This window comes from Natrix helvetica, assembly GCF_964273705.1.
Source record: "Natrix helvetica genome assembly, chromosome: 4".
Lineage (NCBI taxonomy): Eukaryota > Metazoa > Chordata > Lepidosauria > Squamata > Natricidae > Natrix > Natrix helvetica.
In genome coordinates this window covers 172320619-172344898 of record NC_138550.1, presented here as the reverse complement: position 1 = coordinate 172344898, position 24280 = coordinate 172320619, and the positions used below count along the sequence as shown (strand labels likewise).

General features: G+C 61.1%; 1 protein-coding gene across 17 annotated transcripts in view; it reads right to left on the bottom strand.

Annotated features, from left to right (window-relative positions):
- PLEC (plectin) overlaps positions 1-24280 on the bottom strand; it is a 91798-nt gene that overhangs the window by 33771 nt on the left and 33747 nt on the right. For 2 of the 17 annotated variants that reach the window (XM_081952592.1, XM_081952603.1), the window contains exon 1: positions 18731-19235. The exons of 8 other annotated variants lie outside the window; for them this stretch is intronic. In XM_081952592.1, the coding sequence (XP_081808718.1) occupies positions 18731-19220 (490 nt within the window). In that variant the 5' untranslated portion in view covers positions 19221-19235. Of the gene's footprint in view, positions 1-809; positions 1439-2455; positions 2766-8104; positions 8260-13527; positions 13723-14140; positions 14172-16952; positions 17087-18730; positions 19236-24280 lie in introns of those variants that run through there. 7 more of the 17 variants (XM_081952605.1, XM_081952595.1, XM_081952599.1 and 4 more) reach the window with 7 other exon arrangements.

Genomic DNA, 24280 nt, shown 5'->3' with positions numbered 1-24280 from the left:
CATTGCTTCCACTTAACCCCACATTCCTTGCAATAAAAGACATTATATCCGTTTTCTTTCTTCCGCATTTGAACATTTTAACAAATTTTCACCCAATGTCCTTTTGACAGGTTACTTTTCAGTTTTGTACCCCACAACCCAGCCAGCTTTGGCTCTGAAGGGCAGAGAGTGAGAGCAGGCCCCTGCACCTTCTGCCTGTGGCATTTGGGTCCCACCCCAAGGACGCCTCCACCTTCACCCTTGAGGACTTCGAACGGTCAACCTGCCCGGATCCCAACGTGCCAGCTCTTCTCAAGATGCTGGGCTTCCATTTAACCTTCTTCTGACCACGATCAGCCACCATCCTCCAACTCCAGGCTCCCCAGAGCAATCCCCACCTGAGCCCTCTTCACTCAAACCGCTCTCACAGAGCTGCTGAGCAGAGAAAAAGTGGCCTGCGCACCACCTGCGGACAAAGCCCCCCTCCCTCCCCCATTGCCAGCTGCCTGGCCCTCTTCCCACAGGGACCTGCCTTCTGGGGGGGGGGCTCGCCAGTCTCCACCCACAGCCTGCCCAGCTGCAACAAATCCAAAGCGCCGCCGTGTCTCAACCTTTCTCCCCAGCACCCTCCCCTCCCCACCTGAAACCTGACCAGTTTTCAAAATCCTCAGAGCAATTTGACTTTTTTCATCATTTTTGCTTGGAAGTTGGTTTCAACTCCACACTTCAATATATTCCTATCATTTCAGCGCAAATCCTAACATTCTTTCCACCATTCCTCCTCTCCAGTTTTCACCCCAAATAATGTTCTCATTTATAATTCCACTCACTCGAAGTCTCCTTGTTTAGTCCTCTCCGTTTAACCCCCAAACAATTAATTTCCATTGGAACTGTTTTGCATGTTCTCTGCCTCTTTTAATCATTCTCTTGCGCCTCACTCACGAGGCCTCTTATTTCATCATTTGTCCTTTTTATATTTCCTGTTACTGTAACTTCTGTGGGCCTCTCTGAGAATCCCGCTATGTGTATTTCCAAAGCAGATTCCGCACCTTCTTTTCTCATATCAACCTTTCATTCATTCTCTTGGGGAGAATAATCGGCTTTTCCAGCAGCACCTTCATTTTTCTTCTACTTTCCCTTGCAATTCTTCTCTCTCCTTTTCCCCATGCTCCACTCCTAACCTCCACTCACGTACAGCTCTAGGGCTGCTTGCAACGCAGCAGGTCCTACTTTCTGGCATAGATGTTGGTTCCATCATCCCTAGCGAAGACAGCCCACCCCAGGTCTTCCCCTGCTCCAGAAGGTCTGCTCAGCCTTCCTGCTTGCACTGGCGCCATGGACCGTATGCATGCGCTCTCCTTCCCCCGTTGATTCACTGGGGCTCTTTCCCACTTACACAGACCCCCTCCCCCTTACACTACAAACCGCCATCTTTAATAGCCCCTCCTCTCACCAGACAGGCTCATCTCTGCTGCGGATCATGGCTTTGGCCAACGGAGGCTGTCACCAGACGGACGGACGGACAGACAGACAGAGGCACTGGAGTTAAAGAGACCAGGCCAAAGTCCCACCCTGCCCCAGGCTCCATTCCCTGTGGACGGGGTCCCTATGCAGTCAGGATGCCACCAGTATTTACTCAAGAGTAAACCAAGCACTCCCTCATTTTATTAGGCAGGCTGCTTTAGGGAAGGACCACACTTTTGCCTGCATCCCAACAGTCGGCAGGCTCAAAAGCATCCTGGCAGAACAGCCTTTGCCCACAAAGCTGCTGGCAGTTGTGTGCCTTATGCTTTGGCTGCCTTCATTTCTCATGGGATGCTCTGGTTGGTAGAATGAGAAAGGCCCCTTAGCGGCTAAGGCAACATCAACCCACCCGGCATCTGGCTGGAAAAGGCCCTCGGGGAAAGAGCTGCCGATGAGGAGCGGAAGAGCAAGCGCCCGGAAAGGGCGCTGGAGGGGGAGCAGCCGAGGGGCAGGCCGGATCAGGCCCGGCAGCGCTGCTTTCCTGCCCCTCTTGCCAGCCAACCCCCTTCGGGCCAGGTGGGGCCGCGGCTTCGCTGAGGCAACAGCCTGGCGGACCAGCGCCTTCCCACAGGTGCGCTGCCCCCCCCCCCCGCGCCCCGGCTCAGCAATCCCCGCCGGAGGATTCGGGCGGAGCGGCTGCGGCTTCCCTTCCTCCGGAGGAACTTGCCTGGGATCAGCGGCCGCCGCCGCCCCGCCCCCTCCGGCAGGGTCCAGGCGGGTCAAGGAAACCCCTCCCGCGCCGCCGCAACGTGGACAGCGCCCTGGTCGCTCCCTCCGCCGGCGGCCCTTTGCTCCCCACGCCGCGCACCAGGAAGTGGCCCGGAGGCAGAGCGGAGCGGCTCGGCGGCGTCGGGGATGGCAACCCTCGAGTGGGGCAAAGGCGGCAGGCTAACGGGGCTCCGCGGGACCGGAGAGGCGGGAGGACCCGCAGCCGCGCGCCCCTCCCCGGTACCTTTCTTGCCCTCGGAGGCGCGCAGGACTGCCTTGTACAGGTTCTCCTCGGAGCTGGCGGGGTGCATCGCCCCCCCCGGGGAGGGACCCACGTCCCCCGCCCGGCTGCGCCCCCTCGGCCGCGACATGGGCGCTCCTGACGCCGCTGGGACCCGCTCGGCTCCGCACAGACGGTCGCTCGCACACCGCAGGCGGACGCTCCTGGCCGAAGCTCTTCTTGAGCGGAACAAGGTTGGCGCAAGCAGGCCAGGACGCTCGGCCTCCCGCAAGCCCGCCCTCGGAGCCGCTGGGGCTGGGCTGGGCTGGGCGGGCCCTGGTTTCCCCTGCCCCCCCCCCGCCTGCCCCGCCCGCCTCTTGCTCAGGCAGGAAACCGCTCCTGGGCCATTAACCGCTTCCCGCCCGGCCATCCCCGCAGCGCCCGCATGAGAAGCAAGAGGGGAGACCCAGAGGCAGGGAGCCCCAGTGCTCTTCACCTGCCCTCCGAGGGTGGGGGCTCCTGAGCAACCCCAGAGAAGAGGAGGGGACCCCCTCTTCCCTGGCACAGCAAACGCCTTCCCCCCAGAGAGCATGAACCGGGCCTCTAGTTGCCCTGCAACTCCCTTCAGGCTTGCCTCCCCCTCAGAGTGGCTCTCTTGCCAGCTCCCCCCCCCCCCGCAGCCCAGGCAACCTGCACAGCCCACCCCCTCCTCCAGGCTACCTTGATTGGGAGAGGCAGCCCAAGAGATCAGCTGCTCTGGGTTTCTGCTGTTCTGGGGGCTCCCCCTCCCATGCTAAAAGGTGGGTGCACCCAGCCCCCTTCAGCCTGGACACAGCAGGGCCAGAGAACAAAGGCAGTGGATCTGCCACCCCCTCCCCACGCCCAAGAGGACAGGCGTGTTCTGGGAGCAAAGGTTGCCAACTGCCAGGGCTGCACATCCCCAGGCGGTGCATTCCAGGCTGGCCAGGCCCGGCCCCACCCAGATCCGCTGAGGCAGACCTGGGCTGGCCCAGACACAGGAATGCGCTGCAACACAAGGGCTTCAAAGCCTCCCAGCAGCCCCCACTGCCCGCCCAGGCGTCTGGGGAGCCAAAGCACGTCAGAAAGGTGGGGCCGAGCGCTCATCCTGCCAGGGATGGCACCTGGAGCCAAACTCCCCACCCACCTGAGTCACATCCCGCGGAGGAAGCCAGTGGCCGCAGGGCACCACTCTGGAAGTGGGGGGGAGGGGATGGGAGAGGGAGGATGGGAGAAAGAAAGGTCTCCCTCATTCTCCCCAACGCAGGAGCCCGGCAGAAGAGGTGCATGCGCCTTCCTGGCCCTCAGCTCACAAAACAGCAGCCAAAGGGGGCCTGCTTGGTCACCAAATAGCTGCACCGAACCCGGTGTGTGTGTGTGTGTGTGTGTGTCCCTCCCCACTAGGATCCAGCTCTACAAGGCAAGGCAGCCCGCAGCCCTGGACAGCTGAGATCCCTCCAGAGCCAAACTCCTGCCCAGAAGCAAAGGAAACTGGAAGTCATGAAAGTCAAAGGACCAGCAATGCAAAGTACGTGAACCAGCAGTGCAAAAACCGTCTGATTAAAAAAACAAACGCAATCGACGACAGACGTGTTTTCTGAATCATAGGAAATAACTTTCCACCCATGATGGAAGGAGGGCTGCTACACTGTCTTTGCTCTGCTCTCGGGTTCAAAGGTCCTCCTTCAACCCTGTGCCCATCAGCCTCCCTCAAAATCACAATGATGTCACCGAGAGCTGGAAATCCCCTAGTGGACTCCCCCTCCTCTGCCTTGCAGCTCAGTTGCTTCCCAAGCAAAGCCTATAACACCCTCTCCCCCCCCCCCAACCCTCCCAGCATCAGGCTCATGGCACAGTTCCCCAAAGGGTTCCTGAGGGCCAGGGACAAGATACCCCAAGGGGGTGGGCTCCGTAGGGACCCTTCAAACCCACCCACCCCCATCTTGTGTAAGGCCAGATCTTACACAAGCCCTCTCAGGAGGACCTCGGAAGGGCAGGGGAAGGACAACAAGGCATTTGCTCAAGGAAGCCTGTATGACCCACGGATGGCTTTAAAGATCACAACTGCCCCAGAATAGGCGAAGTAGGTGTTATTTTTGAAAGAGCAGCTGATTCGGTCCCAGCCCTACCTTTAAGGCCACCTGCAAAGGCAGCCCCGCCTAGAGCACCAGCTGCAATCTGACGACAGGGCCGGGCCACGCCCCCACCCGCTGCTCAGGCAGGCACCCCGGGAGGCCAGCAGGACCCTCCCCTGGCAGCGGCGTTTGGCTGTTCTTCCTCCGAGAGCTGCTGGTTTGTAAAGGTAGGAAGTTCTCTGTCCTGCCCTTTCTGGCCTAAGGAATGCCACTTTATTATTTATTTCTTAGATTTTTAGACCGCCCCTCTCCCAAAAAGGGACTCGGGGCGGTGTACAGTCAACACAAATAAAACCAGTCATAATAATAAAATACATTTAAAATACATTTGGAGGGGGAGATAGGCTGTACTAAGAAATAAATATATTCATCCTAAAAACATCACTATTAAAACCCCAAACCCAATTAAAATGAATAAATCCCCGGGAGGTAAAACTAAGAAAGTGCCAGGCCAGCTGATTGAAATAGGTGAGTCTTTAACTTTTGCCGGAAGGAACGGAGGTCGGTGGTAGTTCGAATGTCCGGGGGGAGGTCATTCCAGAGGGTTGGGCCCATCACAGAGAAGGATCTACTCCTAGGTGTCGCCCGCTGGCATTGTCTAGCAGACGGCACCAGGAGGAGCCCCTCCCTGTGTAATAATAATAATAATAATAATATATTTATTTCTTAGCCGCACCCTCTCCCGAAGGACTCGGGGCGGCGTACAACGAAACATTCGAAATAAATATGTAAACAAAACAAACATATAACAAAGCTACACTAAAACATACATACATATATAAGGAGGAGATCGATTGATAAAAACAATTAAAATACTGTATTTAAAACCCCTAGAAATTAAATATAATTAAAATACCCAGTTAAAAACCCGTCAGGAGCGATATGGTTAAATCAAAGTTGAGCCAGGCCAGCTGCTTGGAAAAGGTGGGTCTTAAGCTTAATACGGAAGGAGCGGAGGTCAGAGGTATTCCTAATATCCGGAGGGAGGTCATTCCACAGGGCTGGGCCCGCCACAGAGAAGGCTCTACTCCTAGGCGCCGCCCCACGACATTGTCTAGCGGACGGCACCTGGAGGAGCCCCTCTCTGTGTGAGCGGATAGGTCGCAGGGACGTGTGTGGTAGGATGCGATCCTGCAGATAACTAGGTCCTATGCCATGGAGCGCTTTAAAGATGGTAATCAATACCTTGAAACGCACCCGAAAGGCCACAGGTAGCCAGTGCAGCTCGCGCAGGAGAGGTGTTACGTGGGAGTAACGAGTACTTCCCATAATAACCCGCGCCGCTGCGTTCTGAACTAGCTGCAGTCTCCGGATGCGTCCCAAGGGCAGCCCCATGTAGAGGGCATTGCAGTAGTCCAGGCGAGACGTCACCAGCGCATGAGTGACCGTGCGCAGGCACTCCGGTCCAGTAGGGGGCGCAATTGGCGCACCAGGCGAACCTGGTGGAACGCCCCCCTTGCCACGGCTGCCACATGGTCCTCCATTGACAGCCGGGCATCGAGGAGGACGCCCAAATTGCGCGCCCGCTCCACGGGGGACAGTTGTTCGCCCGCTATGGCCAGCGATGGAGTCAGCTGGCTGAACCGAGGTGCCGGTAGCCACAGCCACTCAGTCTTGGAGGGGTTGAGTTTGAGTCTGTTGTCCCCCATCCAGACCCCGACGGCTTCCAAACACCGGGACATCACTTCGACACCACTGAACTCTAAGAAGCCTCGCGCGTGACCTGCACATGGTCCTATGGCAACGGGGAACTCGGGTGGAGAGCCAAGCAGAAGATGGGGGCGAGGGGAGGCTCCTCGTTTCCTTCTGGAGCCAAGGATCCACTCAGCTAACAAACGGAACCAGGTGAGGCTGGTTGCATTTAAGCCCTGAGCGCCCTGCCCAGGACAGCCCAGCTGCACCCGGCCTCACCTTCTCCTAGTGGCCGCCAGAGGAGCATCTGCCACCACTGGTTCCCTGCAGTCTGGATTTGGAGGTGGGCTGTCCTCTGCTTGAAGGTCAGGCGGGGTCTTCCAGACCAAGAGCCCTTGGGAGCCTAGCCCTGCTTGACTGCACCCAATCCCTTTCAAAGCCACCCAGGTAAATGGCCATCACCCCACTTATGTCAGGTCCACAGAGGGGCCTTCTCATCCGGGGGATTGTGATTGCTTGCTGGAGGACATGAGGAGGAGAGGGAAGAAGCGGGGCAGCCCTGCTTGCTGGATTGGCACTGGAGCCAGTGGCGCACCAACTCTGGCCTCCCCATTCACACATGCCCATAGTCTTTCACTCAGAGATGGTAGCCTAAAGGGCAGGAGAGCAGCTGCTACAGGTCCTCAGCAAGAGAGGGAGACTCTTCAAAACAAAAGTCACCTGGGAGTGGCTTTGCTGTGTAGCATTGGACACAATTTGCTTCTCCTCCAGATTGTTTCCTTATCCATCTCAGCCCATGCCCGACCCGCCTCAAGGTCTCAAGGAAGGACTTCCTCAGAAGAGTTCTCACCAAGTGCAACCACTCCACTTACACTTCTGGCTGGGACAGATGCACAACTGGTTTACATTCAGGCTGGCAGCCTAGCCAGAAAAATGAACGAACCCCACCCACCACCCCGAAAAAAGGAGAGAAAAGTCCCCTTGTCCAAGTTTGGGTCCCTGCTGCCTTTTTCCAAGCTGAAGAGTCCCAAAAGTTCCAGCCTTTCCTTTGGATCTTTTTGGAACGTTTTCCCCCGTGGCATACCTCCAGAAATCTGGCAAGCAGAACTTTCCAGGGGCTCCCTAATTGCCACTTTCCAGGGACTCCTCCCTGGGCAGGGCCCACAGGCTGCCAAGAGCCTGGGGGGCGTGGCTTGCCCCCTCCTCCCCTTTACACACTCTGCACCGGTGGCAGCTCTGCTTGCTGCCTAAAAGAGGCCGGGGAGCTCTTTCCCAAACAGCTGGCTAGGACAGAAGAACTGCAGGCAGACTCTCTCCAAGGGAAGGATCAGGAGGCGCGCATTTCCCATCCCTCAGGCACCAGGGTTCCTCCCCCTCCCCACCCCAAGCCTCCAGACCCATCAAAGGGGACTCCCGCCCACACGCCCCTCTTGCCAATTGGCCCACTTTTGGTGCGGCGACTGCGCCATCCCAACTCTCATTTCTGGAGAAGGGGAGGGGGCTTCTTGGCTTCCTGCAGGCCACTCATTCCCTGCCTTCCCCACTGGCCACTGGGGGGCGGAGAGGCGGGGGGGGGGCGCTCGGGGCCATTCCATTCTCGGGCGCCGCCGAGATCGCCCCCTCCGCCAGTCACCCCCCCCCGCCCCACAGCCTTCGCTTCAGAGGCGGAGCTTCGCGCCAGACGCGCCAGCTGGCCGGGCCCCTCCCCGCCTTTTCATTCAGAGCTAAGGGCTTGCAGGGAGAAGCAGCGGCGCCGCCAGGAAAGCCAGATCGGCCAGCGCTGGGAACGGCGCGGTCGCCGGGCGGGGGCGGGCCAGGCCGTTGCTCGGGAGACGGAGGAAGGCCAGGCCGGGCCCTCCCGCCAGCACCGCGCCTCTCGTCCACTCACCCAGGCAGCAGAGGCGGCTGCGCAGGAGGCGCCGCCGGTGTCGTTCGGGCGCGCTCAACCACTCCGAGCCGCCCAGCAGCACCGCCCGTTTGTAGGCGAAATAGGCGGCTACCGAGGGCTCGGCCATCGCCCTGCCACCGCCGTCAGCCACGGCAACTCTCCCGCCGCTTCCTGTCGCCCGCGAAGCGGCCGAGGGGAGCTCCGCCCTGCCGCGCTCCGCCCGCCCCTCGCCGCGCCCCGGGCAGCCAGCGGTGGAACCGCGCGCCCCTTTTTGCGGTGGCGGCGTCGGAAGCTGCGCGGCACCCTCGGAGCCCGTCCAGGCGCCCCTCGTTCCTGCGGCGGAGCTACCCCCGAGGACCCGTCCTGCAACCACGCGGAGCGCCGGGCGAAGACTTGGCAACTGCCCCGGTGGGGAGAGCGCGGGCTCCGTCCTCGTTAGCTTCCCCTCCTCCGGTAGCCGGTTCTTTCCGCTTGCAGGGTCGAGGGAAGCCGCCTCTCTTTCGGCCTTTGCGCCCCGGAGCCCTCATGGCAGGCCAGCTCCAACCGCCACGCTGCATTCTCACGACCAGTTGAGCCGCACATTGACGCTCATTTCAATCGCGGTGCTTGTGGGAGCGGCGCTGGTCGGTCATCTCCGAAAACGTGAAATCCCGAACAAGGCGGCCACCGTAGTTGTGGCGCGCAACCAAAGTCCCGGGAACGAAGCGCAGCCTCCGCCTGCAATTACCGGCCGCGCCGATAGAAGCGCTCTGGCTGCAGGCCTATCAGTCGTCACGAAGCAGGAGCCTTTGCTCCGAGTCCAGCGGCTGCCTGGAGGGAAGCCCCGTCCAAGATCTGCCCCTGCAGCTGCTGGGCTTCCCTTCCTTCCTGGCCTGGGTCTTGACGGAAGACACAACTGAGGGGACACAGGGCCACATCCTGCAATGTGGCAGCTGGCTGGCTATAGGACACTCCTCCCTGACATGGAAACGGGGGTGGGGTGGGGGACACTGAGGAAGCTTGCAAGAGCCCAACCGGCCTGGACACCAAACTCCAGGCCTGTTACCCGGGGCTGCAGAGGGGGCCTTTTCCCTAGAGCTCTAGTGGCGCAGTGGTTAGAGTGCAGTGTTGCAGGCCATCTACCCACAGCCTGCTGTTCGATCTTGAGGTTGACTCAGCCTTCCATCCTTCCGAGATCAGTAAAATGAGGAGCCAGATTGTTGGGGGCAATATGCAAATAAAGCTTTCACATTGTTAAACACCCCCCCCCCCGCCAAGTGCTGTAAAGTGCTATGGGACATTATATAAGTCCCGGTGCAGTTGCCACGGCACAGCCTTCCTCCACACAGGGCTCCCTCCCGCGTGCCGGCCTGCACAGCAGAGATAAGGTGGGGAAGGGGAGCGAAGGCAGCTATCACCTCAGCCAAAGCCTCTGCCACCGAGGGCTTCTTGCAGGGTGAACCAAGAGGCTTTGTGAGCCCCATCTCCCCTGAGCGTCTTCCTGACCCCTGGCAACCGGTGAACCGGAGGGAAGTGGTGGGCAGGTCCCCGGGGTTTGCCCAGGATGAGCCGAGGAACAAGGGAGCCGCTTGGCACCGCTTCCAGGAAGACCAGGGGGCCCCTCCTCGGGCCATGGGGGGCAGGCGAGGGGTGTTACCGAAGCAAGGAAAGAATGAGTGACTCCCTGCTCTCCACCCCATTAGCCATCAATGACTACCCAAGTGGGAAGCAGTGGGATTAAGGGCTCGAGCCCCCAAACTGGGGTGGCTGACCCACGGAAGGAGGCCCAACATTTTCAGAGTATGTCCAGGCAGCACTTTCCTTGGGGATTCACAACAAGCTCTGGGTTAGTTAGTTAACTCCCCCAAAGTCCTGCCTCCAGGGAAGGGACAGCACAGAGGATCAACCCCTGAAAGTGGGCAGTGGAACTCAGGGTTGGCTGGCAGGAGGGGCAGGAACCCCCCCCCCCGCCCCCTCCTCCCCTGGCAAGGCTGAGAGCTCTGGCGCTGTCAATCCTCAATGCTGCCACTGGGGGCACCAACATCCCCCCTCCCCCCAAGCAGGGAATCCAGGTCTGCAGCAGACAGCAGAGGGCAAGAGAACTCCCCCATCTTGGTATTCAGCAGGTACAGGGCACCCACAGTGGCATTGAGGTTTCTTTACTGCATGTTGCTGACTCCCTTGGCCCAGGCTCCCTCCTAGGGGCTCCCTGGAGCTGCCCTGCAGCCTCTCCCTCCAGGACGGGGTGGGTGGGTGAGGGTGCCCGGCCTTTTATTGGGGTATTTTCCAACTCCCCCCCCCCCACTTGTTGCAAACCTAGATCCCACAGCGGTTTCACAAACAAGCATTCCCCAGGGAGCATTTGCTGCTCCAGATGAGGGTTTTCTGTCATCCTCCCAGTACATGAGCGATGCTGACCTGGAGTGACTCAGATCCACATCCACCTTCAAGGGCATCAAAGATGCACATGGCTCAGCCCCCTCCCCCCCCAACAACAACAACGAGAGGCCCTGCCATTTGGATGCAGACAGACGGCACCTCCTCCCTCTAAGCCAGAACTGGGCTAAACAGAGCTCGGCTGCTCCCTGGACAGGCAACACGAAGGGGTGGGCTCTGCACAGTGAGACGTGTGGCATGTAAATGTAACCATGAACAATAATAATAAATAAATAAAAATAAAAGGACCAAGAGTGGAGCTGGGGAGAGGGGGGAGGCTGGGGCCTTATCCTGAGGACAGAGGTGACCTCCGTGCCCATCAACCAGCCGGACGTGCCCTGATGCCTCTGAGCAGGTGTGACCTTGGAATGCAGCAGCCCAGCCAGAGCCACACTGGCAGAGCTTCAGGAGCTGCCATCCCTGGGAACAGGCAAGGGTCCAACTATGAGGAGGAGGAGGAGGACAGAGGGGCTCAGTTGCCCCGTAAACTGAAATTAGCCAAGCCCCCCTTTGTTCTTTTCCCACCCCCAACGACTCCCGGGTCTCTTCCTCCAACAGAGCAGCCGTGAAACATCAAGCAGAGGGCCACCGCTGCCCCTCTGCTCCAGCCTGGGGCCTCCACCCTTGCTAGAGACCTCTTGCTTTGGGGCAAGGTGGCCATGAGGATAGCTGTAACTGGAGAAGTATCTCCAGCTCTCCCTTCCCCACCCACAACAGAAGGAGGTTAGCAGAAAACCAACAGACCAGGGCCAAAGGCATCCAGGGCCTCCATGGGGGAGGGCGGGATGGAGAGGGACAGGAGTGAACTCCCTTGTCTGGAAGGGAGACTGAGCAAAGGACCCTCTGAGCAGGACCTAAGGTGCAAAAGCCCTCCTGTGACAGGGAAAAAAACCCTTCTGCTGGGGCTTCTGCTGGGCAATTAACCGGAAAAAGCCTCTTTGTGGCTGGCCCACTTCAGCAGAGGGAAACCAGAGGACTCCCCTCCCTTCCTTTCCCTCAGCTTTCACCAGTGGCATCAGAATCAGATGGAGAAGGCTTCCCCAGCGTCATTGCTACTGGCTGGGTGGAGACCCAGCAGCCTCTCTCAGCAGGGGAAGCCCCAGCAGCCTGAGGCTGGGTGGGCAGCAGTGATTCACAGAAACCGGCAGTGATTCAGAGAAAGGGAGAAACCGCAGGCCCAACTGCCCAGAGGCGCAGCAGGAAGGGAGCCCTCTGGAGGTCACTGCCCAGAGCCAGCAGGGAGCTTGGCTTCAGCTGCCCCTCCAGGCTGCCCTCAGTTAGCCTCACTCGCTGAAGGGGAGGGGAGGAAGGGGCCTTGCATGACTGGATGCAAATTTGGGGAATTGACGGGCACATTGGAGCCTACCCTCTGCACACACTCAGCAACTTAGCCCAGCCCTCTGCCACCAGCAGGCCTCAGCTGAAGCCATTGTGAGCTCTCCTAAGGTCCAGTCAGGAAGCAGAAGCAGCAGAGAGCACAGGGAACAGGCCTCAAAGCTAAGCACCAGTAGCAGCTACTGGGGTGGGGGCCCCAGTGTGGGTTTCTGTGTACCAGGCGGCTGCCACCTAGCTGGAAGAGGGGCAACCCACGCAGTGCCCTTCTGCTGCCTTCACCTGAGGCCTCTGCTCCAAACCATGAGGATGGCAGAGAGAGGCCACTCCAACATCCCTCAAGCCTTAGGCCACAAGGCCGCCCTCCTCTGGCTGCTGAGCACCTTGACACCTGCAGGAAGCACCTGAGCTTGGTAGTTCCCTCACAACCAGCAGCCAGCCTCGGGATGGGCCCTGAAACTCCCAAGGCACAGTGGGCACAAGTCCCCTCCCAGGCCTCTCCACCATAGATGGGAAGAAACCCTCACAAAGAAATGACTCCAGCCCAGGCAGATCTCATCTCGAAACTGGAGGCTGCTTCTGCTAACGCAAAGCCCTCCAGGAAGCAGAATTTCAGGGTGGGCTAAGTAGATAAAGAGCAGCTCCTCCACCCAGAATGGCAAACGACGCCCGGCGGGAGTTCTCAACGCTGCCTTATGCAGAAAAGGTCACCGGGCAGAGGAAGGCGGCAGAATCCCCGCCCTGAATTTCCCGGATTTTAATGCCTGCGTAGCTCAGCTCTTGACCGAGGAGGAGGCTGCTCTTGTTCTCTCTCGCCGACACACACACACACACACGAGGTGGGGGTGGGGGGAGAAAACGGGAGAGGGGGAGAAATGGTTCAAGCCCAGAAGCTTCATGGCGCCCAAAGCAGCTCCTTGACCAGGCACCCGGGGCAGCCTCTCCAAACAGAAAGTCCCCCGTCCCCTGGAATAAAAGTGGAGTCTGCCACGTCCAACCCCCCCCCCCCCCCCGGCTGTCCTCCTGCTCAGTCCCACAACGGGGGAATGGCAAGAGGGACCTCCATCTCCAGAATCTACAAAGAACCAGGCGAGGCATGGAGCGTCTGACCGGCCGGCCCATCACGTCACTAAGGCATCTGACCGGCACCAAGGGCTAACTCGAAGGGCCGCCCCGCAACGCCCGTCCCCGCCTTTGGCGAACCGAGCGGCGAATTTGCAGCCGCATCCCTGCCGGTACACTCTAGCCGGGCCCGGGCGGGACCTCAGTCCCGGCGCGGCTGGTCCTCGGGCAAGCGGGCGGCTACAAAGCGGAGAAAGAGACCCCCTCTCCGTGCCGTTCCTCCTGCAACCACGGAGACCGCTGGCCCTGGGCGAAAGCTTCGGCCAAGGTCAACGAGCAACTGGCTGCGGTTGCCTGGTCAAAGAACGGAGCTGCTGGCAAAGCCCCGAATACGGGCAGGAGGCGGCGGGAACACCCACTCCCTGAATATCTCCGCCTAAGCCAGGCGCGCCCCGCACGGCTGTCTCGCCCCCCACCCACCCACGTGGCTGTGTTTGCTACAGCTCGTGCGGGCGGAGGGAGGGAGAGCGGGCGGTGGGAGGGAGCACCCCGCCCGCTTGCCCCGCTGCCCGCCCCGCGGGGCCTCAGCGCCGTCGCTCCGCTGGCTCTCTCACCGTCGTCGGCCGCGCGGTCGGAGCTCCCTGCGCGCCGCCCGTACCAGACCAGCGCCAGCGTCAACGCGTGTCCGGCCACCACCAGCGACGGGAAGAGGCTCCCCCCTCCGGGATCCATAGCGAGCGCGCCGCGCAAGGCAGGAGGCGCTCCCAGGACGCAGCCGCTGGGCCGAATGCCGGAGCCGAGTGAGCAGCGGCCCCTCCCGGCCGCCTCCTCCCGGGCTGTCCGCAAGTCCGGCCCCCTCGGCCCGCCGCCCGCAATGCGGAGCCGTCCTGGCCCAGCCCGAAGCCGCGCACCTTCCCGCAGGCCAAAGCCCCGCTGACGGGCAGCTCTCAAGGTTACCCGCCCCGTGCGCGCTCCTGCCGCCGCCGAGCCTGGCACCTTCGGGCCCGCCTCCCCTCCGCCCCGCCAGAGGTCTGGGGCCTGGGAGGCCCCAGTGCGCCGCCACCTCAGCTGCGGCCACTCCACGGTGGCGGGGTAGCGGCCCGGTGGCGCGGAGCCCACGGTCGCTCCCAGCACATCCATCGCGCCCGTCGCCGCACAAACGTCCCCTTCCCATCGGAAACCGGCGCCCAGTGCCCCGGCCTTCCCGGGACGCGAATCGTCGCCTACCCGGCACGATCTTCATGGTGAGGCCCCGTCCCGGAGAGCAACCCCGGCCACGGCAGCAACCTGCCCACTAGCTGCAGCCCCCGACTGAGGGTCCGAAGCGTCTCTCGGCCGAACCCCGACTGCCCCCCCGGCGCGATACCCCGTGGCAGCGGAGGTGGGCTATAAATAGCTCTTTCGTCGCTGTCGGCCACGGCCCAGCTCGTCACGGCTCCAAGTTAGAACATTACGCGGAGCGGGGGAGGGCGCCCCTTCCAGCACAGCACCTGCGGCCTCCCCCGCCACACCTGTTGGGGCTGCAGCTGCCTCCCCCGCTCTCCGGCACCCACGGGATGAGGGGTCGGGAGGGGGAACCGGCCTCGGCAGCCCGACATAAATCAGGCGCCATCCAGGCCATCAAGGAGCCGGAGGCATTTGCAACCCCTGGGGTATGCCCAAGGGGGCAGTTGGAGCCAATCAGTCTAAACCGTCAGGGAAAGGAAGGAGGCTGCCCCACAACTAGATAGGGGGCATCGCATGGGGTGACCCGGGTCTGTGCCCACCTGGGAGTCCCTTGAGTGAGTATTCAAGGGAAATTTCGCAGGTAGCCCTCTGAAGAAGCCTTGGGGTTTCACCCCAAGTAGGGGAGCAGAGCGTGCCCCACTGCTTGCACCCCCACCTGCTGCCTCTGCTCTGATGCCAGGCAGCTCACTTCCCTAGAGGACCCTGAGGTGCCCCCTTGAGCTGCCTGCGAAGAGCCTCTGGCCCAGCCAGCGGTCGCTTGCTGTGTGAATGCATCCCCTGGTGACTTGTGCAGAAGACAGAAATGTTGGGATACATCTGCTGGGAGGTCAATCTGAAGGAATGTCAGGCTCCTAGTCATCCCAGGCAGAAGAACCCCTTGCTACTTGGTCCCGCCTCTGAGGTTTCTGGGAGAGAGGGGCTCTTCTCCACAGGGACCCCCCTTCAGGCCCAGAGGTCAAGGTGTATCAGGCACTGACCTCGTGTCTGAGCAGAGAAGCAGCTCTGAATCATCAGCCGGCGTGAAACCTGCCCCAGGTACAGGTGGGGCCCTGGGGGAAGCTGCCCCATCATGGTGCATGCTCCAGAAAGCCCAGCCCGCCCCTCCGGCACCAGGCCAGCCCGGGCCAGCCCTTTGGCGCTCCCAAGGAAAGCCTCCCCCCAGTCCTCTGCAGACAGGTGGGTGGCCAGCTTAATCCTTGCTGTGTCCGTCGGAGCCCCTTTCACCTCTCAAAGCTCCTGAATTGGACCCAGCCTCTATGGGGGGCACAAAAGGGCCCTGAGCTGCCTTCGGCCCCCAGAAGCGACCTTTGCTGCTTGGTTCCAGCAGAATCAATGCCCCACAGTGGAAAACTCTGCCCATGACACACACCTCCAGCCCTCTGTGGGCTCAGGGCACTCTCCAAAGGGCCTTGTGGAGGGCATCCTGAGCTTCAGGGGAGGGGCTTTCAGCACGTCCAGGTAGGCCCCTCTCAGGCAGGGACTGGATTTGAGACAACTTGGACAGCCAGGGGCTGCCACTTAGGACAGAGGGGGCCTTTTCCCACAAGAGATGGCCAGCTGTTCTCTTGGCCTCAGCTCCTCCAGCAAGAGGGAAACCTAGGTGGGTGACCAGAGACCCAACTTAGCCTGACTGGCAGCAGGGCTGGAGAGGAGGTTTGCCTGGGGGAGTGGGGCAAGAGGGCAGCTCTTTTTTTTTTTAATTAAAAGAGTTTTGTACAAACAATTTCCCCCCTTTTCACCCCCCCCCCCGCCATACAATATAAATCTCATACAAATGCTATACCCCCCCAACCCCCCCACAAAAATTTCACTTTCAAATATTATACCAAATACTTTGTGCCAAGCAAGAGCAATTCTATCAAACCCCACAGAAAACATGGGCCCTGCAACCCCAAACCCCCTGGCCAGACTGTCCCAGAGGCTTCGTCTGACTCCTCTGGCACAGGTGGGTTCAGGCCAGAGACGATCCCCAGATTTTGTTCATCTCTCATTCCACTCCAGACAGAGCCCACTTCCAGCCCCCAGGCCAGCCATAGCGGCAGGAGTATCGGGGGGGGGGGAGGCTGGTACACCCCTCTGGCTTTGCCTGCTGTGGGGCAAGCGCTGGAATGAAAGGGGAGCAAGAGGCAGGCACCTCAGTTTTCACAGCCACCTTTGGGGCTCAGTGTAACCGCACAGCAGGCTGCGTCCTATGGCTCCCCAAATCTCTATGGGGGGGATGGGGCTCCTGGATGACCCTGCCCAGCATTTCCCTGGAGGGGAGAGAGGCCCAGCAAGTCTCTGCCCATCTACTGCTCCCCCCCCTCTGCCCTGAATTAAACCGCTTAATCCCCAAGAAGGGGGCGGAGGGGGGGGCAAGGGGAAGAAGTTACCTCAGGGTGAGCGTAAAGGAGCTGCCCAAAGAGCTGCCCTAGAAGCCTCACCTTCAACAAGCAGAGACCGAGTTCTGTGTCATTCAACTGGGACAGAATTCATGGCCTCAGGGGGGCCCCGGATTCTATCTTCCCTTTAGGGACACCATCCCTGCAGGGGGAGAAGGGGCCCCTCCTTTGGCTTCAGATCTGAATCTTCAGGCGGGAAGACCAGGAGCTGGCAATGGGGTGTGGGGGGAGGCAGGCTGCCCTTTGCAGGGGCCAAGGGGCTTGGAGGTGGAGCAAAGGGAAGTGCCCTGCCAAGCCCCCCCTCCTCGCCTTCAGCTCCCACTACAACCGCTGAGCTCTACCTGCACACACACCCCCCACGGGGTCTGAGCATAGCCTCCCTCTGTGCTTCCTGCCTGCCATTCTCAGGGGAGCTCCACACCCCACGGTACCTTGCCCCTGCTGGATAAGGTCCTCCATGAAGTAGCGGCCGTCCTCCCAGTCGGAGGCTACAGCAGCCGCCATTCTGGCCCTGGTGAGCGAGAAGACGCGCGCGGGCGAGAGCAGCCACTTTCCTTCCTCTCCCGCCAGATCGCACCCCAAGACTCTGCCAGCCAGGCAAGCCCATGCAGAGCGCGGAAGCCAGGCCCCCCTCCAGCTGCTGCCGCTGCTGCCACACCCAGAGACGGCCTCTGGGTTCCCCTCCCCCCCCAGCCTCTCCTCCAACAGCCCCAAATTCACTCCAGCTGCCATCTGGGTGCAGACGGGACGCCTGCGGCGCTCTTCCCACTAAAGTGCAGAAATGAGTGTTGTTGTTGGGGGGGAGGGATTCTCTCCTGTACAGCCTCCCCTTGCAGGGATGTAGGGCGGGTCTCACCACCTGCCCCCCCCCCCCCAGCCGACCTGCACACCCTCCCCCGCAGCAAGAAATCAAAGAGGGACACACACACACACACACACCAACATTGCTGGGCTACTTGAATCATTCGCATGGCTCCCCCAGGAGTGCCAATTGGCAGGCTGGGTCTCTGGCAGCCACTGGAGGAGACTCAGCCTGTGGCCACCTCAGCTCTCTCCCCCGGGGTTCTCCCTCCATTGCCCTTCTCCAGGATCTCCCCCCTCCCCCTCAAGGCTGCCAGATGGCAGTGAAGGCACCCAACTGCAGCCCCACTGCAAGGCGCCCGGGAAACAGCTGCTGGGGAGGAACAGGGTGTGGCTCTCCAATTCCAGCAAGGCAGCCCTCCCTCTCCCTGAAGAGGGGGGGGTCAGTCAGCTCATAGCACGGGGAGGGGCCTTAGCTGACTCAGAGCCGCTTCCTTTCCCACATGACCAGCTGCCAGAGCAACCAAGCAGCCTGTCCGGCTCCTCCTGTGCCTGGCTGGCCCTCCCACACACGCAACCGCCCTGGCACTCGGAAAAGTGGCGTCCCATCGGTGGCAGCAGAGAGAGCGCCACGCCAGCCCCTCCCCCTATTAAGGAACCCCACCTGAAGCATCCAGGAGCCGCACCTCAACGGACCGGCCCGCAACCAGCCCAGATGGCCGGGAGAAACGCCTGAGACACCCACTGGTCTCCCTCCAACTACCATCCGCCAGCTGCCCCCTCATCCCCCACCTTCTTCACCTGGGAGCAAAGAAGTGGCTGCGAGGAGCCCCCCAAGCCCAAGTTCCACCCAAGCACGGAGACAGGCAACAAGCAACCCTCCCCGGATACCTTCACCCAGCTGCCCCCCCCTTCGCCTGCGCTCCCTGCGTCGCTGCTGCTGCCGCCGCCTCTTCTGCAGCTGTCCCCCCGAGAGAGCGGGTCCTCCAGCAGGCTTCATGAGCACCAGCCGCCTCTGACCTTGGCAGGCGGGAGAAGCGGCGGGGCTCCCAGCGATGGGCAAGGAGCTGCTAAGGATAGCAGCACAGCAGCTGCTGCCCACCTGTCAGCAGCAGACACCCACCCCCACCCCCAGCATGCCATCACCAGCACAGAGGCTCCTACAGGGCACCGAAGGCAGAGCACAACGCCCCCCCCCCTCGGCCCTCCAGCTCCTCCCCCAGGATCTTCAGGGCACAAATGAGATTTCCTGCCCTCCCCCCCCCTCCTCAGCGCCCGAAGGAAAGAGAAGGTAAAAACCTTGCAAGTCACAGCACCCCGACAGAAGGTGTCCCCAAGCCCAAAGGAGGACTAGGGGGCCCTCCCCCACATGGCCAGCACTCCCCCCCCCCAAGGGAGGTGGTCTGACCTTCATCCGAGGAAGATGCTGGAGGCAGAACCGCCCTCCTGCTGGCAGACTCCACAGGTCCGGCGGCATCCTTCCGGCGGTACTCCTGTCGCCAGCCCTCCTGGGGCTTGGTGGGTTGGGAGAGGGGGCCCCGCACGGCTTGCATGCCAGGGCTGCGTGTAGCAGGCCGGGCCCCGGGGAGGGGGCGGCGGGAACGTTGCAGGGTGGTGGGCACGATCTCTGGCGGCAAACGCAAGTACTGACGGAGATGGGCAATGCCCTCATCTGTCAGGTACCAGTAGCAGTGGCGCCAGGCAAAGTTCTCGCGGACCAGCCCCCGGGAGCGCAGGGAGCCCATCGCCCGCCAGACCTGCAGGTGGCTGACCCCGGGCAACTCTGGGTGGAAGCTGTGTGGACGGGGGTCTTTCTGCCCCACCAGCACGCCGTCCCGAAACAGCAGCTCGTAGATGCTACGTAGCTGCCCCAGCGGCATCAGCATGCCGGCTACCATGTTGCTGGAGGGCAGGGGGGCCGGCCGGCTTCAGAAAGGGGGCAGAGGAGCAGCAGCCGCCTTCGCCGACGGGTAGCCGGGACAGGAAGGAAAACTCTGCTGGGCTGGACCGCCCTCCCTCCCTCTGCCCAGCCCCAAGGAGCCTCCCGCTCGAGCCCCCCTGCCCTCCCCCACAGCAGAGAGGGAGGGGAAGGCACATGTTCCTCCACCCGCGGCTGCCGCGCCTGAGTCAGCAGGGAGGGGAGGGGCGTCCCGCTCAGAGTTTCCTTCCACAAACTTCTGGACAGCAGTGGGGAGGGAGGGGGGGAGGGAGGGAGGGGGAGGGCAGGATGGAGGAATGTGTGGGAACTGGGCAGCTGGAGACCTGGTTTGAGGCAGTGGTGGATTCAAATAATTTGCCAACCGGTTCTCTGCCCTAATGATTTCTTCCAACAACCAGTTCACCCGACTGCTCAGAAAATTAACCCCGGTTCTCCCGAAGTGGTGCAAACGGGCTGACTCCCACCAGGGCCCCCCAATGCTCCCTATTCCCTTCTGGGAAACCGAGGCACAGAAGGGTTACACAGAAGCCACTGCCAGTCTTTGCAAAGGCAGGAATCGCTTTCCAGGTGTGCATTGCTGCTGGAGGGGGCTGAGCCACTCCCCCCCTGAAGATGGAGGGGCTCTGCTGCCTTTTGCAGGGCTTGTTCCAGGGGCTTCCCCAGGCAGGCAGGCAGGCAGGCAAGGAGCAAGGAGCGGGAAGTCAGCTGCCTGCTTGCCTGCCCCCCCCCCAGCTCCCTTCCAAATCCCTCAGACCCACAGCCCCCCCCCCACTCCCCTGCTCTGGGCTATTCCTGGGTGGAGGCTTTGCCAGGTATTTGGGGCCAGATGGGGCTGCTTACTCCCCTCCAATTATAGCAACAGCCCCAATGCCGGCAGCTGGTCTCTTGGGGACACACCCAGGTCTGTGTGCTGGGGGAATGCCTGCTTCCTTGCAAGCCTTCCCTGAGCTCAAAGGGACTGCCCAGGCATGGGGGTGGCGAGGGACAAATAGGATTGGAAGGACAAGGACAGGTGGCCAGGCTAGTATCACCCAGCCCCAGGCAGCATCGGGAACTCCCTCTTTCCAGGGAAAGATGGGGAGGAGGACTCGGTCATTGCTGGAAAGGCCTGGCACAAGCCCCGCCCACCTGACAAGTCTCCGCCCAGCGAGATACCCTCCACTTCTCTGGACACAGAGGGCAGCTAGAGCCCAGGGTACAATCGGGACCCCCGGCTGAGTCTTGCCTGAGGGTCCTTAGGCAGCTCTGGACCTCCTCCACGGGCACTGCCAGTCCACCTCTCTCGCACTCAGGACTCTGCACCTGCCAGCAACCACTCCTCAGTTCCCACTGGGCAGAGTGCCCACTTGGCAGGAAGAGACTCTTCAAACCGGCTGGGCAGTTTCCCCAGTGCTCTGCAAAGGTTTTGCCTTTGGTGGTTGCTCTGCTGGTCCAGCCCCACCTTAAGCACACATGCCCCCCCCACACCATACTCACAACAGCCGCTTTCCCTGGGGAAAAGCCCCAAGCACTCTTGCCCAGGGCAATTGGCACATGCCAATTGGAGGCCATCACTGTGGAGAGGAACCTCAGGCTGCTTCCTTGCCCCTCTCCTGTCCCCAAAAGAGGGCAGGCATTCAGTGCCACGGGGGGGGGGGGCACACAGATAATAGGGAGACTGAAAGGCAATGGGGGCCCAAGGGGTGCCCTGTGCCTTCTGTAAAGCCAACCCATGTTGCACAGCCTCTCCTACTTGGCCCCCAGGGAGACATGGCTGCTATCAGACTGCCCTCAATTCCTAGCCAGTCCCATCCGCAGCACGTGAGAGACAGCAAAGGCAGCATCCGTCAGATTCAGCAGGGGCCCTGGCAGCCCCTGCCCTGCCCCTCCCTTTGGCTGGCACCTAGCAGGAAATGCCATTCTCCAGAGCAGCTGATCCTTAGGTTAAAACCTTCGGGGCTGGCCTGAGACATACCCCAGGTGGAGCAAGAGGGAGAAGCAGGGCCTGGAGACAAATGTTACACACCTTAAAGGGGAGCCCAAAAGGATGACACGGAGCAAAGGAAACCATGACAAACACCTCTGGGCAGGAGGCCTGGCACACCAGAAGGAGCAGCCGCACCCACAACCTGCTCTATGCCAAGCAGAAGTGATGCCCCTTCTGACAACACCAGGGCCCCAGAGGAGCACACAATTTCCTGGGACAGCTGAGAAACTCCAAGGAAACCTGCTCAACTGGCAGCAAAATCGGCACCAGCCATGCAAAAGGTGGGCACAGCCCCCCCAACTTTGGGGAGGGGGAGAGGCTTAATCCCCTCCGGCAGCCACCCACGTCTGGAAAGCAAGAGGAAGCACACTATCTGCTCCAGTGTTTGCCAAAGGCCGCTGTTCCTGGCCGAAAAGCCTAGCCTGGCCAGGGCCCTCCTGGTGAGAGAGCACCAGCTTGGGCCTGCAACTGCCCAGCCCAGAACCCGGCCAGAGAGACCCTTCCTTCTGCCCCCTGGGCTGCTTGGCTCCACAGGAAGAGAGGGCCCTTGGCAAGCATGGGCTCTCTGCGGGGGGGGGGGGGCTTGGGTGGAGGGGGGCTGCTCTCCCTCCTGACTCAGGCTGGGGAGCCCAGCCTCTCGGTCAGGACAGACCGTGATGTAGAGAAGCCCCCTTCCTTCACCCACTCCAAAGAGCGCCCCACTGAGGCTTCACTGGCTATTTGCACATCTATTGCCCCCTCAAGTGCCCTTCTAAGCCCCTCCCCAGTCCTCCCCAGGACCTCCCCTCCCCCAGCAGGAATCCAGCCTGTGCCAGAGTGGAGGGAAAGGGACTCCCCCAGGGAAGGAGAGGCACCAGGGGGGCTGGCAGGGGGTCTAGGATGGGGGCCTCAAGGCTGTGGCTGCCCAGATGCCAGCCGGGAAGGAGCCAGGAAGTCCAGAGGGAGCCAACCCCCTTTCTAGGCCTCTGAGAATTTGGGGGGGGGGGGCTTCTCAAGGGGCCCTTCATCCATAACTGAACTGGGGGCCTTCATCTTCCCTAGCACCTTTTGCCATGTCAGATGCAGCCCCCCCCCAAGAAAAGCCTCTCTCCCCAGATTCACAGCTGGGTGGGTGCAGTCTTCACCCTCCCTCTCTTGCCCCTTTGCCCACCGGGCATGACGCCTCTAAACGTCCAGTTGGACAGTGGGTGGTTTACCCTAGGACGGCCGGAGGGGACTGCCCTGCATGGATTCACCCCAAGGAAGGGACTGCTGAGCCTCAGGGCCTTGACTGCCTCCCCACATTTTATGGGCCCAGCCCAGGCCATCCCAGGCTCTCTTCCAGCAGTGACTGCCGGAGACTGACTGCGGGCCACTTTGCTCCACTCCACAGTCTGGGCAGAAAAGCTTCTCCCCCACACAGACACGCCCAGCTCTTTGCCCAGCCAGGCGCATCACACACCAGAATCAGCCACTGCAGCAGACGCAGGGAAGTGCAGCGTCAACGCAGCAGAGAGGCGGACTGTGACTGGCAGGCAGGCTTCCAGGTCTGCGCCAGCTTTGCCAGCCAGCCAGGCACTAGGCATCTTGGTCGGCTGAAGAAGGGAGCCCAGAGGAGCAAGGAAGGCACAGTCGCCTAACAGCCGAGCCCGTTTGCCAGACCTGCCCTCGTTCCCCAAACACCACATCCGCTCTCCACCAGCACCCTCTTTGCACAACCAGGCACACGCACACCCTGAAGCCGGGTCAGGGTGGCAGCCCCCCCCCTCTTCCAGGCCCAGCTTGCCAACCGGCCAGGAGTCCCCAGGGCGTAGCAGGAATGGTGGAGGGGAGGCCGATTTCAGAGGCACTTTTTTGGCCTAATGCGGAAGCGGCTGGCCACTCCCTGCCTTGGCAGCCATTTCTTGAACTCCACTTTACACCACAGCCGTGCGACGCCTTGGCACCAACCGGGCCAGCGGGTCCTTCAGCTGCATCTCAAGAGGGGCAAGAGCCAGGCGGCCCTGGAGGAAAGGCTGAGGTGGGGCTGCCCTCCGCTCTCTGGTCACTCAATGGGAAGGCACCCAGAAGGACCCTTTCAGTAGAAGCCGAGGCCAGGGGCTCCGGGGGAGAAGGCTGGCGGGGTCAATCCAGGCCGCCTGAAGGGGGCGCTGCCTCCCGGGCCAGAGGGTGGGGGTGCCAGACCAAACCTCCTCTCCTGGTAAATCAGCCAGGCGCAAAAGCACTCATGTACACCACGCCCGTACGTTGCTTCACGGCGCAACACCCCTGGTAAAAGCCCTGAGCCTTTGCAGGGTCTTCTCCTTCAAGGCTCTTTTAAACGTCCATATCTGAGGGGCTGCAAATGGGAGAGGGGGTGGCGGAGCCCCCACAAAGGTTAAGGTTTTCCTGGAGGGGTCTATCAGTCAGATGTGGTAAACACACAGTCAGTGCAGGTTTAGGCTACCCCCCCCCCACCAGGAGCAGCCTTTCCCCATTAGCCCAGTTCCTATCTCTGCTTTGGTCAAAGTCTTGCATTCATACACACACACACACACACACACAGGTGCCCTCCCCATGGATTGGCAGGAGCAGAAAAAGTGCTTCAGATAGAGAGGGGCAGTCTAGGCCACCAGTGAAGTTGCCCCAGAAATGGAAAGAGGGCCAGAAGAGACCATGAGGGTGGGGGGGGGGTATTCAGACAACAGACCAGGGACACTCCCCCCCCCCCCGCCGCCCCAGTCCAAGTGCTTTAACTTGGATTCCTGCCAGTGAGCAGGACTTGGTGTCCCCAGGCCTTCTTGTCCCCTGGAGCCCTCTCAATTCTCCCCCGCAGGGCCACAGTGGACATCCTGGTCCCCCTGAAGCCATCAGAGACAGGCCAGAGCAGAGCAGGGGCTTGGGAGAGCCAAGGAGCCTGTCCAGATTGGGGGGGGGGGGGAGGGACACAGCAAGTGCTTCAACCTTAAGAGATTTTGGACTGGCAGGAACTCCCCCCCCCCTTCTTGCTGCCTTCTGCCAGAGGCCTGTGCAGGAATTAACCCCCACCCCCCACAAGGGCAGTGTGGACTGGCTGGAGGAGGGGCTCTCTCTGG